This window comes from Dermacentor silvarum, chromosome 8 (assembly GCF_013339745.2).
Source record: "Dermacentor silvarum isolate Dsil-2018 chromosome 8, BIME_Dsil_1.4, whole genome shotgun sequence".
In the NCBI taxonomy this organism is placed as follows: Eukaryota; Metazoa; Arthropoda; class Arachnida; order Ixodida; family Ixodidae; genus Dermacentor; species Dermacentor silvarum.
In genome coordinates, this window is record NC_051161.1 from 132,374,341 (window position 1) to 132,392,170 (window position 17,830).

Genomic DNA, 17,830 nt, shown 5'->3' on the forward strand with positions numbered 1-17,830 from the left:
ATGACTGACGAACTCCTGATCAATATCACTGTGATGCGTATGCAGGAATTAAATTCATTTTTGCATAATAAAATGGGAGGCTGCTCTGGCTACCTTCAAGGATTTGTCGTCGCCGGGACGAACACATGTGAACGATGAACGTACGCGCCACTTTAGACCGTCCAGCCCAAGTTGCTCGAGATGAACATCTCAATGGTTACAATCAGTCAGAGTATGGCAAAGTCGTTCTTTGGCGGTAAAAATCTAGTCTCTTGAAACCTACTCCTAAATATTGAAATGCAGACGCTCGATCTGAGGACCTAAGACCCACCATAGCGACCATCTGCGTTAACAGGGTAAAGAAAGAATATTCTTCGCACCTCTTGAGTGGTACGTTGTACGGTGTGACATTCACTACAATGACGTGGCTGGCTTTCAGAAAGTGCAACTTTTCTATTGATAACTTCCTGAATATTGCTAAGCAAAATTCGAAAAAGAAATACAAACGACAAGAACGTATCTTTTCATTTTTAACAAAGGAAAAACAGGAACATGTGCGATTTTTTCGCACAATTATTTCTAACACAAAATTATACAGTTATATGCTATGGTCGTGCCCGCCCATAGAGGAATTGTCCACTCGCAGTAATGAAATCTAATTGCTCCTAACATCAGAATGAGGCCGAAAATACAGCTATATATTTTGCTCACATGAAAAGGATTTCTGATGGTAAGGAAGAACTGAAAAAAAAGTATGGAAACGTTCTGTTTCTGCTGAGCGCAGTCTATTTCAGAATAACATGGTGAACCTGTAAACATGAAGCATTTGCACATTGCATCTGACATCGAAGTGAAAGTAAGGTTTGCTGTACTGATTTACATACTCAAACACTTCAGTGCTCAAGAGTGAGCTAAAAACTGTCAGCCCTTCCGCTGGGGTGGAGATGGAAGAGCAGCGAAGCTGTACTTTGGTGGGAATTATGTATGTCCGTATGACTATTAAGATGACTATTAAGATGTGATGGTGTAATTGGTTATTTGAACTACTAAAGAATGAGAAATATATATGATCCGGTGGTTTTCATTTATTTAGTGACCACATGGACCATGGCCTTATGGTCGCTACGGTACACCGCCATATGGTGTACGGCAAAGAATGGCAATTCTTCATAAACACGTCACCAACGCCGCGCGTGTTCGGTACGAACGCTGGCAAAACGCCGCCGCCGTCGACAATAGTTCTGCGCGTTGTTTGTGTGACCGCACACAACCGCTGTCAAAACGCTGGCGTGAGCAAGCGCGCCAGCAGCAGCGAGCGAAGTTGCATGCGGTCTATCGCTTCAACGGAAACTGAGCGGCGAAAATACAGCGCATACAAATATAGGAGCCGTGTTGCAGATCGCTTTCAAGATACCGTGCAGGCGACCACCCTGCGCCGCGCAAAGTACAAGTTGCTCGCAGAGAAGAAGCCGCAAACCCTCCCTTCCGCGCTGCCTTCCCGCTGTCCTCCTTTCCCGTGGCAAATTGAGTCGCCAGTTGCCCTTGCGCCCGGTCGCAAGATACGCATTTGGTGCAGCAGCTAAACGTCGCCTCCCCTCCCAACCCTCCCGTCCCCCCACGGCCTTTCGCCCAATGGAAGAAATGGTGTTTGCTCTCCGCCGTGCGGTCGCTCCCCGTGAAAGCGCGCGTCTCTCGCGCGCTTTCACTCGCACATACAGCATACGGCCAATGAGAGTTTTTTAACACGAAAGTGTTTTATGCCGGGGTCCACCAAGACTTCACTGACGTATTTCCGTCACGGAAATACGTCACACGAACATACACGAACATAATACAAAGAAAGAAACCAGAAGAAAAAGTTCCACAAACATGCAAAATTTGGAAATCGAACCCACGACCTCTCGGTCCGCGACGATAGATCGCCGAGCGTTTAACCCATTGCGCCACAAACGCATTTGAAGAGAGCTACACAGACGCGCCTTATATATCTAACACTCCTCCGTGTACCCGCGCTCTTGCTCGGGGCGGTGCCGCCGCCTACGAGCAGAAAAGAGAAGTACTGCATTATGACACTAACGCGCACCGACAGTGAACGCTTCGGTGGTCTCAGCACTACGACGCCTCGATGCCAGCATTCGAAGGGACGCTGGCATCAAGAAGCACTACCAACGCGTTCTCGCAGAAGCACTACTAGGTGGCGTTCACCGTACTCAGCACAGCGGAGCGTGGCCTCCGCAATTAGCTCTGAAAATGTTTCTGAAGTTGATCGCGGAGGCTGCAATTACGACGCGCTGTACGCGCTGATTTGACTCGGTGACGATTCAGTTACGTGCTTTGTCTTGCGCGTTGTATTAGTGTGTCAGTTACGTGCTTCGTCTTTCGCGTTGTGCTAGCGTGTGCAGCGTAGTGCAGCTTCCATATGCACGACGGTTGCTCATGGTCATCGACGTTGGTAGTCGTGATGGAGGAGACGTGCCACCAGGCGTCAGCGTGGGTGCATCAACGCCTAAGGGCGCTTTAGCCACAAAACACCAATAGACATTATATATCAATGTGCAATAAACATTACACTACTTCTGTGAAGACACGTTTCACTTTCGTGTTCTATACCGATTCCTATATAAGAGGGATCAACCACATTTTTTCTACATCCGCGACCATCGAAGAATGAGCCCTAACAGCTTCGCTGCAAAAATGAAGTTCACTTGAGCGTTTTGGGCAACGACGTGCTGTGGCGGGATCTGCAAACGACCAGCGACGAAATGCGCGTCGTGTTGGGGCATCAGCATTGTGGATCTATGGACGCAATTTAAGGACAGTTTTCCATTCAACTGCTCACACCCATGGCATGTATGCAAGAAGAAATATCCCCATCACATCCCAGCTGCGAATGAAACTAGTCTCTGTTAGGATATGTATATTACAATGCTCCGCATTAGGTTTCCAGGTCAACGAACTCGAAAACTTGTTGGTGCGTAGTACAACTTGAATATCGACGACAGCGTCAGCGAACGACGGCACGCATGCTACCACGTACTTCACTGTGTTTCTTAATTTCTAATTTATTCAGGGTGATCGTCTTTACTCAGGTGTTAAATGTTGTCCTAAATTAGGCTGTATGTCCGTGGAGTTAAGTTCCGTAATCAAAAACGCCGCATAAATTAATAAGAAGTCACTTTCTTAGTATAGAGTTCCCGCCTGTACCATTCGGTTTGAGAGTCACGTGCATTCACAACTACAGCACAAAGATTCCTTCTTATTACCTACTTTTCAATTCAAAATTCGTTTGCAGACAAGCTTAAATCTAATTTCGGCCATACCTCGGTAATGCGCCCACATTCGGAGGTTCAGGCTCTGCAATGCACCTTCGGCATCAATTGAAACGGGAGCAGGAAATAATGCTGGTTAACTCTAAACTCTAAACTAATTAGAGGTGAAGAAAGCCTGTCAGAACGCGCGCCAACCCCCTTCCCTTTCCCTCCCCGCGACGCACCAAACGACCCTGATTGGTCACGCGCGTCACGTGATCCGGCGCCGGCGCAGCTTTCCCTGCACCTGCACTTCTCAGGGTGCTGCCGGGTCTAGTGTGAGACCACCGCCGACTCTTGCGAGGCAATACAAACCTCGTTTAAAAACATGTTCAAGCAAGGGGTTGATTCAATGGAACATATATTGCCATCAGTAAAGTACAACCACCCCGCCCCTCGCCCCCGTTTATGTGGGACTACTGAGACACAAGAGTAAGTGAGCGGCTGTTGAATAGTAGACGTAGCTGGCTTATGTATTCACAGTGAATAAGAGTAGGACTGAAGCAAACCCGGGTGCTTGTTCAATTCCAATTGTATCTTGACAACATCTAATACTACACGCAACGCTTGTGATCAAGGGGCAGAGCGTCAGGGCACTAATAGACATTCGTTTGCAGACAAGCTTAAATCTAATTTCGGCCATACCTCGGTAATGCGCCCACATTCGGAGGTTCAGGCTCTGCAATGCACCTTCGGCATCAATTGAAACGGGAGCAGGAAATAATGCTGGTAGATTATCGCTTGTAGATTGTCAATCTTTGTTTAGTCGCAAACCTCCATCTGTCAAAAAGGTGAATAACCTCACGGGAGTGTTGGCCTGCACGACGGCCAGCGCCGTGTTAGCGAGCGGAACAACGAAAGTATTGACGGCGAGCGCATGCGCACAGACCATGCTCACGTGCGAGGATCGTGTGCTAAAATCTAGTCTAGTCTAGACTAGCACATCTAGCCCTTTAAGCTATACATAGCCCCTCGCTGCCTATCCGATTGCAACGCAAACAGAACTTAGCACATGTGCTCGTGCGCACAGAGTGGTTGCGATAGGTGGTTGCAAGCGATACATGGGCTGGTAAACCGCAAGTGTTATGTCGGGCTCATTGTAACAGCCTAGGGTAGAATGCCCGGAAACTAGGACGCCCTGCGCACATGTGCGCACCATCACAAATTTCGCAGGTGCGCTCCGCGACATGGCGCTGACGGATGGGTTGGTCGAAGTACCGAGATTAATAAAATATTGAAGAGTTGTGCATTTTGCGCTTTGAATATGGCCACTGTTACAAACATACGGGAGCAGGGAAACGCAACAACGCTAGCTAGTCGCGTTTCACTTGCTCGAGTTTCAATTTATGCCGATAGTTCACATCGCAAATTTTCAAGTCTCGATAAAATCTTTCCACATTTAACGAGCCCTAATAACCGTGTAGCGTTGTTGTATCCCTGTCTTCCATAACTGTGAAAACTGGGGACCATGAACAGATGACAGGGATTGTTTATATGTTGAACCAGTAAATGCAAATTCTATGTGGCATTATCGGAAGGTCACGGTTGACATTTTGCAATCACAATGGTAGAAGTCATTTTGGAAGTCTTAGAGAACTGTGTATGGCCTACAATAACTTTCAAAATTGCGTCTTCTCTTAAGGTTTCTCGATCTCCATCAAAGACCATGGGAGATCGAGATTGCTGAGAACGTTAGCGCGTGAATCATCGGCCTGCAGTCACCGCCCGCGTTCAGCACCACGTGTCCTTTCTGTATCCCGGGATTCTCGCATGGATGCCATCTATTAGAAGCTGAAAGCTGCTCTGGCGGCATGAAAGAGGTCATATGCGCCTTTTACTCGACCGCGTCACATGTGCAGCAGCGGTAGTTGGAAAGCTGGGTCAGTGCATCCACACCGTACGGTTGGAGATACAAAAAAATCTTGGCGCAGCGAATAGCTTGCATGTGAGGCGCCTAGCCCTTTTGATTAACAAAGCGTATAGATGGGCGAGTTGCTTCATTACACGGAATACAACAGGCTGCTGAAATAAGATATGTATATTTATAAAAAAAATAAAGTATGCTACCGGTATAGTACGCAACATGGCAACAGCGAACGTTAAAGCTAAGTCATTAGAGCCGGCGACAACCTCCTGGATGGCGGCCATCGAAAAGATACCGGCTACGAGTAACTACAAAAGCACGAAAGAAACAATTTATGAGAACTCAAAAGGAAGCTCTTTACTTTTCGAAGCGCGATCAGGACGTCTTAGAACACGTAGTTCTGTAGTGAGATAGACCAAGGAAGAAGCATGTGCTCGCTGCGGTTAAGCTAGGGAAGCGATGGAACGTGTATTGCTAGAATGCTAATATATCTTCTACCCAATCCATAGGTTTAGGCTCCCCTGGCCTCGTTACAGCCCTTGGGTTCAGGGATAGCAGGGGGAAGTAAGCATGTCCGCAATAGAAATTAGTAAAAGGCGATCGGAGGTTTGGTGGCTGAAAAGTAGGAAGACCACAAACAACGGAGGCATATAGAAACGAAGTTCTCATTAGTGGTCCAGAAAGTTTGATGCTGGGAATTTCTTGTGGGTTAAAAAATATAGGCTTGACATTACGCAAAGTGTGAAAAAGTTTGGTGGTGCAACCTACCGCCCCGTTTCAAAGGAGACGCTCATAGAATCTATCCATACGAAGCGGGATAGTGGAACGCGGTCGCTGCATGCCGCGCTTCTAAGCATTCTCACGCACCGGCGTGCCATGCACTTTGGAGGTAACAATCAGGTGTTGCGGCGGTGGTACTAGATGGCGCTGAGAAGAGGAGTTCCGCTGCCGTGCACACCTCGTGTACAACTCGTTTAGACAGTAAAGAGAGGGAAGAGTAGTATAGAGGAAACCGACGCTGGAGAGCAGAAAAGTGGAGACGCCGTGCACAGCGCACTGGAATGGGGTCCCGATCATATGGCGCTCAGTTGTAAGGAGATCTACTTAGCTCCCGGCTAAGTCCGGATACGCGTGCAGTTTACCGATAGTCGGGTTAGTGGCTGCGTTTGCGTTGTATATAGTTAAATGTACCGATGGATGCCGCGCCTTATGCGAGTGCTACGAATGATCTTGTACAAGAGCGTCGACGGAAGGGTGGAGATGCTATGCGGTTATCCTTCAACTAGGACATAAAGAAAGACCGGAAGTTTGTCCAAGTGCTCAACAAAAGGGTTGACCTACGTCTTGCCCCGCCCAGCGAGTCCGTCTCCACCATGGGAAACATGCGCATCGACCCGTCCTTTAAAAGATCTGCCATATAATCCGTAATGTACCGTATCTCCCATACCATGAACCACCTTGCAAACCATGCTCGTGGCTCGGCGCAAGTCCCCATTCTCTAACCCCCCCCCCCCCCCCCCGCCACACCACCAGAGCCAACAGTAGGCGGCATATGGTCGTCTGACCAGCCGGACATACACTGACTAATGACAGCACAAAGCCTCGTTTCAAACCTTTTATTCGTGTCCGTCTCATCATTCCGCGCAAAACGGGAACACGTGAAAAGGTCAAAACGGGGGAAATCAAATGCTAACGCGTTGCTGTCGCATTATTCTCATTGCTCGCCCTCGTTTTTGTTCTGTAATATTCAGTACATAGTCTCCTACAAACCTACAGACCCATGGGCAGATCGACTTGAGCTTGAGAAGGGCAGGTCGAACAACCGTGACCAGCAACCTTGACGCAGGGAGCGCGCGCGCGCCGCTGCAGCGGAGTCTATCAGGTGACGTCACACGCAGGAGGGCAGTGCTCAAAATTTTCAAGCCTAATAAGCAGCCGCTTCGCAGGTACGACTTACTTTTTCGTGGAAGGTTAGCCACTGGTGTCGTCCTTTACAATAGCGGGGTTAAGGTGTACATTAACTGCAAGAATCTCGATAAGGAATGGTATATGTAAACAGAGTGGAGTCATAGTGTCTGCCATTATGTGTCAGCTAAGGAATCGTTACGGTAACAGCAAGCTTTGAACACATTGGAGATATAACTTACCAATGGGTAATAGCTTTGCTTTTGCTCCATTTAATGATCTAGGGTAAAACGCACTGATAAACCCATTTCTTTTCATTCCGGCAGTACCTTCGTATGCGTTTCAACGGCACCATTTCCTTGTCAGCGTGCATTATCTACATTTTTCTCACGGTAAGACCTTTCGAATATACAATTTATTTAAAACATCTTGCGGTGGGCAAGACAACAAGCTCCACTAATGTAACTAAATACAGTAGTACAATATGCCTAATTGTATTGATGTAATTCTTCCATCAATTTGTTCCTTAAAGACAAAGTGCAAGAGTTGCCTCTTTAAGTTTCACAGCTGTCAAAATGTTCACATGTCATATGTCACACGTTCACGCATCACATTATTTTTACAACTATATTCTCGTTGTCGTATAGTGGAGTGCGCCGACACCGTCAAACATTTGTTGCTTTTTGTCTGCGTCGACAGTTTTCCCACTCTGAATGGAAATCGCGAAAAGGAAGAAAAAATATAATGCAGCGGCGGCGCTTTTGCCAAAGTGTAATTAAAACGAACAAATACACGCATCGTGATAGCTGTTTATTGATTTCGCGAAACAGCGAGTGTTTTCTTTCTTTCGGCTTGTAAATGATAGCACAAAATCTCCCTGACAGGAATGGCGAAGCGGCCAAGCTAACGATCGTCTTGTTGTAACGATATGGTAATTTGCTAGAGAGAAATGGCGGGACAGAAAGCAATATTAGTAAATGATCACAAGACAAACCGTCCGTTTGCTACCCTACACGAGGGGGATGTACGGAACAAGAGGTAAAGGTGCTAGCTGGTTAGGCGTATTGCAAAGTTCAGTCGTCCTCAGCTCGCGTGAGGTCGAATACGGTGACGGCGTGCCAGCTGGACGGCGCCGGATATTTTTACCTTTTGAGCGCATTCTTAGGAACATGGTCAAGAATACATGCGGAAACGTATGCAGCACAAGCAATTTATTTGGATGTTGTTGAAGGCAGCCTAATGTTTCACTATTCAGGCAGTGTTGAAATAGTGACGATTTAAACAGACTTAATAAGTTACGTAAGTGAATGACTAGGTAGAAAACAATGACAACCTGACCTGCTGTGGGCGGGTGCCAAGAACACCGCAAAGCTTTATCCGTAATAGAACGCACTGGTATTTTGAAAGATCCTGGCCAACGTTATCTAGCAATCGCATAGCCTCTTATCTGTTTACGTGACTAGCTTTGGCACTCCAACCTATATCACAAGTTTGAAGGTAACCACATTAAAAAAGGCAACACAATAAGATTCCTTTGCTGTTCAGCAAATGCTACTAACACATATATAGCTGAATTGATTTACCGTTGTTGTCTGTGTTTTATGTTTTGCAGCAAAGCGTGGGCGCAGTCTCAATTTTTGCGGCATCGTTAACTCTTGTCACAGGTAAATATATGCTAAATCTGTTATTCCATAAATATATTTTGATTCGTGTTTGGATGTCAGCGGCGCACAGTGCTGGTATTTTCCGGGAAGTTGCATATAATGAGCTTATTCAAGCAGCATCTGCATGATTGCTATTACGAAGATAATTCTGATGAAGCCACCAAGTCGCCCGTGTACTTCCGCTGCTCTCGGAAGTACACGCCCGCTGAATAGCTCCTTTTAAGCAATCCGGCTAACAGCGCCAAAGGCCGCAGTGTCCAGGCACGCAGGTGAACCACACGTGTCCACAGGGTGGCAGTGCGCAGAAGCGGCAGACGTTCCTATGTGCTGAGGTGAATCAGCCTAACTGAGAGCAGCGGCAAAATTTCCCGGATTGTCTCCTGAAGCCTTGTAGTATCCTGCTTGCCGAAGATTGCAGCGGGAACCAACTGTAAAATAGGCAATGCAGATGCGTGAGATGCTTTCATCGCTTTGCTGCAACTGGTGCCGAAGAAGTGGCAGCAGTGGCACGATCGCACAGAATCAAGGCAGAAGCGGCAATGGGTATTCGTGCGCGGTCGCTGCGGCGACGTTCGGCGCGCCGCCGAAAGTGCCATCTCGTTTCTGTGGAACAAACTGCTCCGCGAAAAGGGTCAATAACATTGCACTGTTGGGATCTAGAGTTTACCCCGCTAAACCAGTTGCTCACGGAGAACGCAACAATCGAGAGAAGAGATGAGCCAGTGCCATTTTCAGACCCATTTTCAACTGCGATGGTTCAAGGGAGCTGGTTGGATACCGTCAAACGAGTTTGGGCAATTTGCAAAGTGGCATTGTTTCACACGACATAGGAGTGCCATTTCTCACCCATCAAGGACCTGAGAGCATTTAGCCTTCCCTTTCGCCTCGGCGCGACTAATAAAGAGCGAACCAGATGCTGACACCTTTTTGGAATACCCATGGGCTCAAACTGCCACGTCCGTGTCTGAGGCAAGGTCATTGTGTGTTTCCCTCTGCCTGTTCGTGCCTAGTGACGTGCGTGCTTTTTGGGCCAAGCGAACACGAAACTCTCCTCGGAGGAAAAAGGCTGCAAACCTCCTTATTGATCGAGGAGGATGTCGCATATAGACGTCACTGCGTTGCCTAGCAACCACCTCGCGGAGCGGCGTGTGCCTCGCCTCCTCTCCGTGCCCGCACATGTTGCCTTGACATGGGACGTTAAGGAGAGGGAAGGAGAGCATGCGCGCGGCGCGCGCAATGCTCGGGAAAGGGAAAGAGGAAGCGAGAGCGAGATATCGAGAGAAAGAAATTGTAGCAGCACCAACGAGGCAACGCGGACAGCTGCTGCCAACGCCGCCCGCATTTCCTTGTTTCCCGCGTTCGCGACGGGGAAACGCGGGCGGCATCGGCAGGAGCTCGGCAGGTTTCGACCAGCCACGCCCCGACAAGTGTGGAGCCGGAGCTTGGCCGTAACATAAAGCTCGGAGCCGCCGCGAGGTTTGCACAACTCTCGTTGGCTCTGTGGCGAGTACGAGAGTCACAGCCACGTCCATTTTGACATGGGACGTGTGGAACAATGATTTTGACATGGAAAATTGACATGGGACGACCTAGGAAGATCCGCACACCCGAAGAAGAAACCGCTCATTGTGAAGTGCACCGCGCGGCCAAGCGAGAATCTGCGCGTCGGCGGCGAGCCAATTCGGAATACCGTGCCTAGCAGTGCTTATCATTTCCTAGCAAAACTTAGCCAAACCTAGCAAAACCTGGAAGAAGGTAGGTCGATCACCAGCTCCGCTGTTTATTACAGCCTTGCACCACTAGTGAAAGCTGCCCAATTTTTTTCTGCGTCGTTCCTCACACTTGTACGAAATATAAATACAAACGCGTGTTTAAAGCATTCTGGATGTCAGGCGCAGCCCCACTTTCCTTACTCCACCACGGTGCATGAAGTTCCCAGATCTGCAAACCCCGGTCGCTACAGCGCTTGCTCATTACGGGGGATTGGCCGAGAAGCCGGTGGTTACAGGGTAGGTAAGATAAAACTTAAAACAGAAAGTATAAGGCAAGGTAATTTGGAAATGGTGCAAAAAATATGTAAGTAGACCAGGCCCGTAGCCAGGCATTTTTTTCGGTGGGGGGGGGGGGGGGGGGGGGGAGCACTTGCTGAAGGCCTTGACTATTCGACGAAAGCACCTATTTGTCAGTAATTATTTTCGGTAAAGATCAAAATTTCGAGGGGGGGGGGCGGGGCCGGGTTTTTAGCCACCCCCTGGCTACGGGCCTGAAGTAGACTAACTGTACAGTTACTTTTTTGCAGATGAAAACGTGTGTTTACAAAGAGGAAAACATGTGTTTACAAAGTGAGAGCAAAAGTGAAGTTAATAAAATGAATGCAAGTGCAACTACAAACTTGTTAAATGTCAATTTTCAATTTGGTAAAATAAGGAGGTTTTCTCCTTGTGTCACAAAACAATTTGCTGATGCTTATCCATACGCTCCTGTAAATCCCGATGTAGATGCCCCAAAGGAGATAACATTTTGAGAATTCACAAATACCATGTTTTCGGAATCCAAAGATATGCGGACGTATCTCTAATTTCGGAGTACTCTTCGTCCTGACTTTTCGATTGAGGGTAGCAAATAAGAAATTATCAATGGTTTCAGGTTCTTTGCAGATATAGCGTAAAGGGGGCGGCGCCAGGCCAGACCTATGTTGATAAATACTTAACAGTAAAACAAGGCAGTGCAATTTTTTATAAAATTTTTAATTTACGTGTGAAACATTAATTTTCCCACGTAGAAAGCAAATGTTTGACTGTTATCGGAATTGTCCGTTTTTGGGGAATCTTGAAACAGAAAGTTTTCTAAATTTAGCTACCATGATTAAGCCGGAGTCGGCAGAGCTCACATGACAAATTCATCAGAGGATGTATGGACCATTTTATTTAAAAACCTATCACCGTGATTTGTACCAATACGAGGTGGATTTAAATGGAACATTAATTACATTATATTCAAAACAATGCTGTCGGGTGATGACGCGAGTGCTGTGCTGTATAGAGAATTGGTCACTATAATAGCTGTCGAGGAACGTATTTAATTGGAAGTTTGCAAAGAGCTATAATAATTGCTAAATATTATCCTTGAAATATGGGCATAAAATCAGGAAGGCCTGATGTATGAGACCATGATAGTGATTAGGAAAAAGCGCCTACGCCCTCTTTCTCTTCGCACACGGTCGCATTGGTCGCTGTTCCATGATAAGTTCCCAGTTGCGTTCCAGTCCGTCTAAATATCTTGTGGACAGGAGTTTAACCATTGAAAGAAAATGTCAAGTTCAATATTTATAGTAGTTAGAAATTGTGTTCGGTAATGATCTTTTCTACCCAAAGCTTTAGTGGCACTCGTGGTGCTTTACAAACGAAACGTGATATGCATATAAATGGGATCATTGCGTTGCGTCACGCCCACACAGCTGGTGCATGCATACAAAGCTCGTATTCTTCATTGCAAGAAAATTCAGCAATTAAAAACATTCGTGAATTGTTCCTACCAAATTGACATTGTGTGCCCAAGCATCCGTGCTCCCATGTCATTATTTACAGAGCTTTTCGTTTTTCAGCATTGAACGCACCGCTCTTTTGGTGCAACGTCATTATTGGATTAACAGGGACGATCTACACGGCGCTGGTAAGCACAATAAATTATTAGTTTGAGGTATCGCTATTTTTATCTTATCTTTGCATTCTTTGCTGAGCAATGGAATGACGACCAGTAAATCTTTACCACTTGGGGACCTTCGTCGCCCGCAATACTCGCGAAATAGTGAACACGCGCGATCGGAGGCGGGCATACTGAATGAATTGAGTATTTGTTCAAGTTAACAGACCAAATTCGCGTTTAGTTCTTGAAATTATTCATGAGCAGTTGGCGAGCAGGAGCTTTTTCTAGCACAACAGGTGCCGGGGAATAATGGTGCACATTATAGTATTCTCAGAGACTCCCGGTAAACGGCAGAGTTCGTGACCGGAAAGCGTTGTGCGCTCGGTCTATACTTTGCGCTGTGCATAGATAACTACATAGGAAAGATGGTATAATCGCAGGTGGAAATGCGAAATGCTTGCAAGGAATGATAGCTTATCACGAGCACGCAGCAGTTCGGGAGGGGGGGGGGGGGGGGGGCAGCTGTAGGCGATTGCACCACATAGGAGTGTGCCATGGGGAGGGAAGCGTTGCAGTTTTCAGGTGACGTCATGGAGGCAGCTCCCACCGTTCTAGTAGCCAAACATGGCGGCTACGATGACGTCAGTGCACCGTATTATCACGCGCACACTGCTACTTTTTGACGGCGACTGTTTTTCACGGGTTTATCAATGTTATTGCTTGGACGTTCCACGCAAGATGCACCTGTCGTGCTGTCATGTTTCTTGACTACGCCGCTTTTTGACCTGCTGGTACCTAAAGATGGCGTCCGCAATGACGTATGAGCAAACTATTTACGAAAAAGCTGAAAGCGGTTGTATTGAAGGCCACCTTATATTATGGTTCACGTCGCTGGGGGCACCCAAAAATAAGAGATTGGTGTTTCGTGCGTGCAGAACAGAGGGTGCAATTATGGTTTGGCTTGACGTACGATACAGATCGGAAACTCGACGAGCAGCGCACCTGCTCAAAACCGATCACGTCAGGAAAACAGGCAGTGCTTCTTGAAGGACGAACCGTTTTGCCCTGTGGATTTGTTGTAGCCTCGGCCCACAATTCAATGCTAACTAAAGCCTCAGTTTATCTAAAAAATAACCTTCGCTAGGATGAATAAAGCATACACTTTCAAGTTTATCAGCATTGCATTAGGATTAGAGCCTGCTTACCCGTGCCGATGGAATCATGTTCCCACATTTAAGTAACCCTGTAAGCTCTCAGGCATTGTGTCTGTGTTCTGTTCCGCAGGGAGGACTGCGAGGCGTTGTTTGGACGGACTGCATGCAGTTCTTTTTCATTTTGGTCGCACCAACCACAGTTGTCTTCAAGATAATAATTGATTCATTGCGCCCAAACTCAACAGTCCAGCCGTTCAGCATCGTAGAATTGCGCAAGTACTTTGGAAAGTAAGTTCATTGCGCCTGTTCTCACGCTTTGAAACGCGCGTTTCATCCTGCAGCGATGATTTTTTGTTACTACATGATTATTCGTGGTAATATGCGAAAATTAAAACGAGAACTTCTACACACAGGATTGATGCACATGATCCGATCATAACAATAAATAGGACTTTTTTATGGAGAGACGAAAAGCCAAGTTGCAAACGTATATTTTGATACCATCAAACCTGAAACAGTCTCATAGATACCGACTACAGCAATTATTCTGTTTGGCTTTTCTGCAGTGTGTTGCTTCGGTGTCTTGCTGGTTTGGCTTGGCACTGAAATATGGTTTGTTTTAGGCTTGTCAGTGGTCCATAAAAACATTATATTTAGAGTGTCCATATTTTTATAAAGGGTCTTAGCATTCAAAGAAAAAAAAGCAAGGTCAAATAATAAAGACAGGAAACGGAGCAGAATAATAATCATGGTGTGCGACAGAAATATGTCAAAATTTGTATACGAACATTAAATTTGCACAATGGAAGAAGGACCATGCTGGAACAGCTTACTTTTGCTGAGGTCGACGAAGGGGCCTGCACGGAGAGCTATGAACTTGAGGGGGGCGAACCGTCTCACATCTCAGTGCTTCTGAATTGCTGAAGATCGTGATTTCAACGACAAAGTTGACTCCAGACACCTGAAGTATCTTAAAGCAAAGTGCCTCAAGACTATGAATCTGCTGAAGCTTTTGTCACGCACATCCTGGGGAAGTGACAGGAGATGCCTCATAAAGTTATACAAAAGTCTTATATTATCGCATCTTGACTATGGAGCAGTAGTCTATAATTCTGCGAGGCCTAGTGTTTTGAAAATGCTGGATCCTATTCACCACCTAGGCATCCGCCTTGCTACAGGTGCCTTCAGGACTAGTCCTGTAAAAAGCCTGTACGTCGAGTCAGACGTATGGTCTCTATTCTTCCAAAGGACATATTTAAGTTTCTCCTATGCCTTGAAGGTAAAATCTGCAGTAGACCACCCATGCCACTCAATTATTCAGGACTTGTCCACGGCCAGGCTGTTCCGTAACCGCCCAGCCACTAGGCCTCCTATGTCCCTCCGATTGGAAGCCCTGTCTGAAGAAACAGGCTTCTCTCTTCTAGAGAATGTCCTGATGGCTTCTACTAGGCTCCCACCACCTTGGGAGTGGCAGACCATCCAGTACGATGTCTCTTTTATAGAAATATCAAAATGGGCACCTGAAGCACACATACACTCGCATTTTCTTGAACTTCGGGAGAAGTATTCTTGCAGTGAATTTTATACGGACGCCTCCAAATCTTCTACTGGTGTTGCTTACGCAGCTTTGGGACCATCTTTTACAGTGTCCGGGGCACTAAATCCGCATACAAGCATTTTTACAGCGGAAGCATACGCAATCCTTTCAGCAGTCAAACACATAAAACAAATGAATATTACAAAAACAATTGTGTTCACAGACTCATTGAGTGTCGTTAGAGCTCTAATGAGTCTACGAAAACACAAGAACTCAGTTTATAACGAACTGTACAGCTTGCTATGCTCAGCTTACAAGGACAACCAAGTAATCATAATATGCTGGGTACCTGGCCATAGAGGTATCAAAGGCAATGTAGCTGCAGACGAAAGTGCCACTTCAGTAGTTTTTGAACATACAAACACAAACATAGCCATCCCTTTCACTGACCTAAAGCCCTTCCTGCGCCATGAATTACGGAAATATTGACAAAGGCAGTGGGACAATCAAGTGTCAAATAAGCTACATGTAACCAAGCCAAGAATTGGGAAATGGATATCTCAGAAAACAACAAGACACAAGGAAGTGCTTCTATGCAGGTTAAGGATAGGACATACCTATGGAACACACTCGTATCTCCTTACAGGAAGTGATCCTCCGATATGTGATAGGTGTGGCGACATACTTACAGTTCTCCATGTCCTTATCCAGTGCCCAGAAATAGAAGCTCAGCGTAAAAAGTACTTTTATCCCGCGTATCGTGAGCACATCCCTCTTCACCCAGCATTCTTTCTTAGCCATGAGCCGCTTTTTGATTTTAATGCCATCTTAAAGTTTTTAGCAGATGTAAACACGTTACAAGTCATCTGGCCAGGGTATCTGTAGCGCAGCCTCGACTTGCAGGCTGCAGCTGCAGTGGAAAACTGTGGTTGATCCCTCTTATATAGGAATCGGTATAGAACACGAAAGTGACACGTGTCTTCACAGAAGTAGTGTAATGTTTATTGCACATTGATATATAATGTCTATTGGTGTTTTGTGGCTAAAGCGCCCTAAGGCGTTGATGCACCCACGCTGACGCCTGGTGGCACGTCTCCTCCATCACGACTACCAACGTCGATGACCATGAGCAACCGTCGTGCATATGGAAGCTGCACTACGCTGCACACGCTAGCACAACGCGAAAGACGAAGCACGTAACTGACACACTAATACAACGCGCAAGACAAAGCACGTAACTGAATCGTCACCGAGTCAAATCAGCGCGTACAGCGCGTCGTAATTGCAGCCTCCGCGATCAACTTCAGAAACATTTTCAGAGCTAATTGCGGAGGCCACGCTCCGCTGTGCTGAGTACGGTGAACGCCACCTAGGTGGCGTTGGTAGTGCTTCTTGATGCCAGCGTCCCTTCGAATGCTGGCATCGAGGCGTCGTAGTGCTGAGACCACCGAAGCGTTCACTGTCGGTGCGCGTTAGTGTCATAATGCAGTACTTCTCTTTTCTGCTCGTAGGCGGCGGCACCGCCCCGAGCAAGAGCGCGGGTACACGGAGGAGTGTTAGATATATAAGGCGCGTCTGTGTAGCTCTCTGCAAATGCGTTTGTGGCGCAATGGGTTAAACGCTCGGCGAACCCACGACCGAGAGGTCGTGGGTTCGATTTCCAAATTTTGCATGTTTGTGGAACTTTTTCTTCTGGTTTCTTTCTTTGTATTATGTTCGTGTACATTGTAAGCTGACGTATTTCCGTGACGGAAATACGTCAGTGAAGTCTTGGTGGACCCCGGCATAAAACACTTTCGTGTTAAAACATTTTACAGCACGTGCCTCTCAGTCCTTGATTTCAAGGACTTCTTGAGGCAATAGTGCTATTGCATATATTTTATTATGTCAACGCTTTGTAATGAAACCTTTACGCTCATAGCTCACATCATTAGTCTTTGTCATTATTTTATCACTCATATATTTTACGCAATTTATAGCGATTTGTTTTAGGCCTCTTTACAGCCACCTTTTATGTACCATTTGCATCCTACTGTCCACTCCATCTATAATACATTCAGAACCCATCACCATGTGTCATGGCGCTCTTTGGTCATAGCTGGCCCTTGCGCCATTAAACACTACACATCATCATCATTGACTCCAGTGAAGCTGCATGGTGATTCACAAGGTAAGAGTGCAAATGATGTAAGAAAATTTCTACAGTATATTACCGTAGCGTATTGCTTAGCAAGCATTACTAGCCCAACCCTCAGCCAAAGCCACAATCACAAACTCAGCAAAATAGCGGCTACAGTTACAGCCCTCGTACAGAAAAAGCTAGAGCATATTATGAAGCTGTTGAGTAAAACGCCTGAACACTCACGCAGTGTAAGAGGCTTGGGCAATCAGGCTGCTTCGATGGAAAGTCGATCTCTTTAGTATCGTTCCTATCGTTCTGCAAATACGCTTGTGAAAATAATGCATGAAACCACGACAAATTTGACGACATCATTTAAGACTGTCAAAGTTGAGTGCTGGGACAAGGCGTTCTGTAAGTACAGGCCAGGCTATTTGCTGCAATATTGTTGGGAAAAGAAAAAAAGTCGATAATGCTTTGCAGATCCTGTTATTTCAATAACGGCAGTTGTGGCTTGAGTTCATCCTGGCATGACTCGAAAGCTTAAAATCATCAGCATTTTCCCTGTCGAGAAAATGGGGTGAGCGAAGCTTGTGGCAAGACGACGCTGTCGCAGGCGTTCCGCGTCGTTTGCCCTAAACTTAGGGTCGGCGGC

The 17,830-nt window shown here is 46.5% G+C and overlaps 1 protein-coding gene across 1 annotated transcript in view; it reads left to right on the forward strand.

The window, feature by feature from the left end:
• LOC125947722 (sodium-dependent multivitamin transporter-like) overlaps positions 1 to 13,811 on the forward strand; it is a 29,233-nt gene extending 15,422 nt beyond the window's left edge. Inside the window, exons 2-5 of the mRNA XM_049672975.1 lie at positions 7,383 to 7,448; positions 8,669 to 8,720; positions 12,325 to 12,392; positions 13,650 to 13,811. Of these exons, the coding sequence (XP_049528932.1) occupies positions 7,383 to 7,448; positions 8,669 to 8,720; positions 12,325 to 12,392; positions 13,650 to 13,811 (348 nt within the window). The remainder of the gene's footprint in view (positions 1 to 7,382; positions 7,449 to 8,668; positions 8,721 to 12,324; positions 12,393 to 13,649) is intronic.
• The last annotated feature ends 4,019 nt before the right edge of the window (positions 13,812 to 17,830 follow it).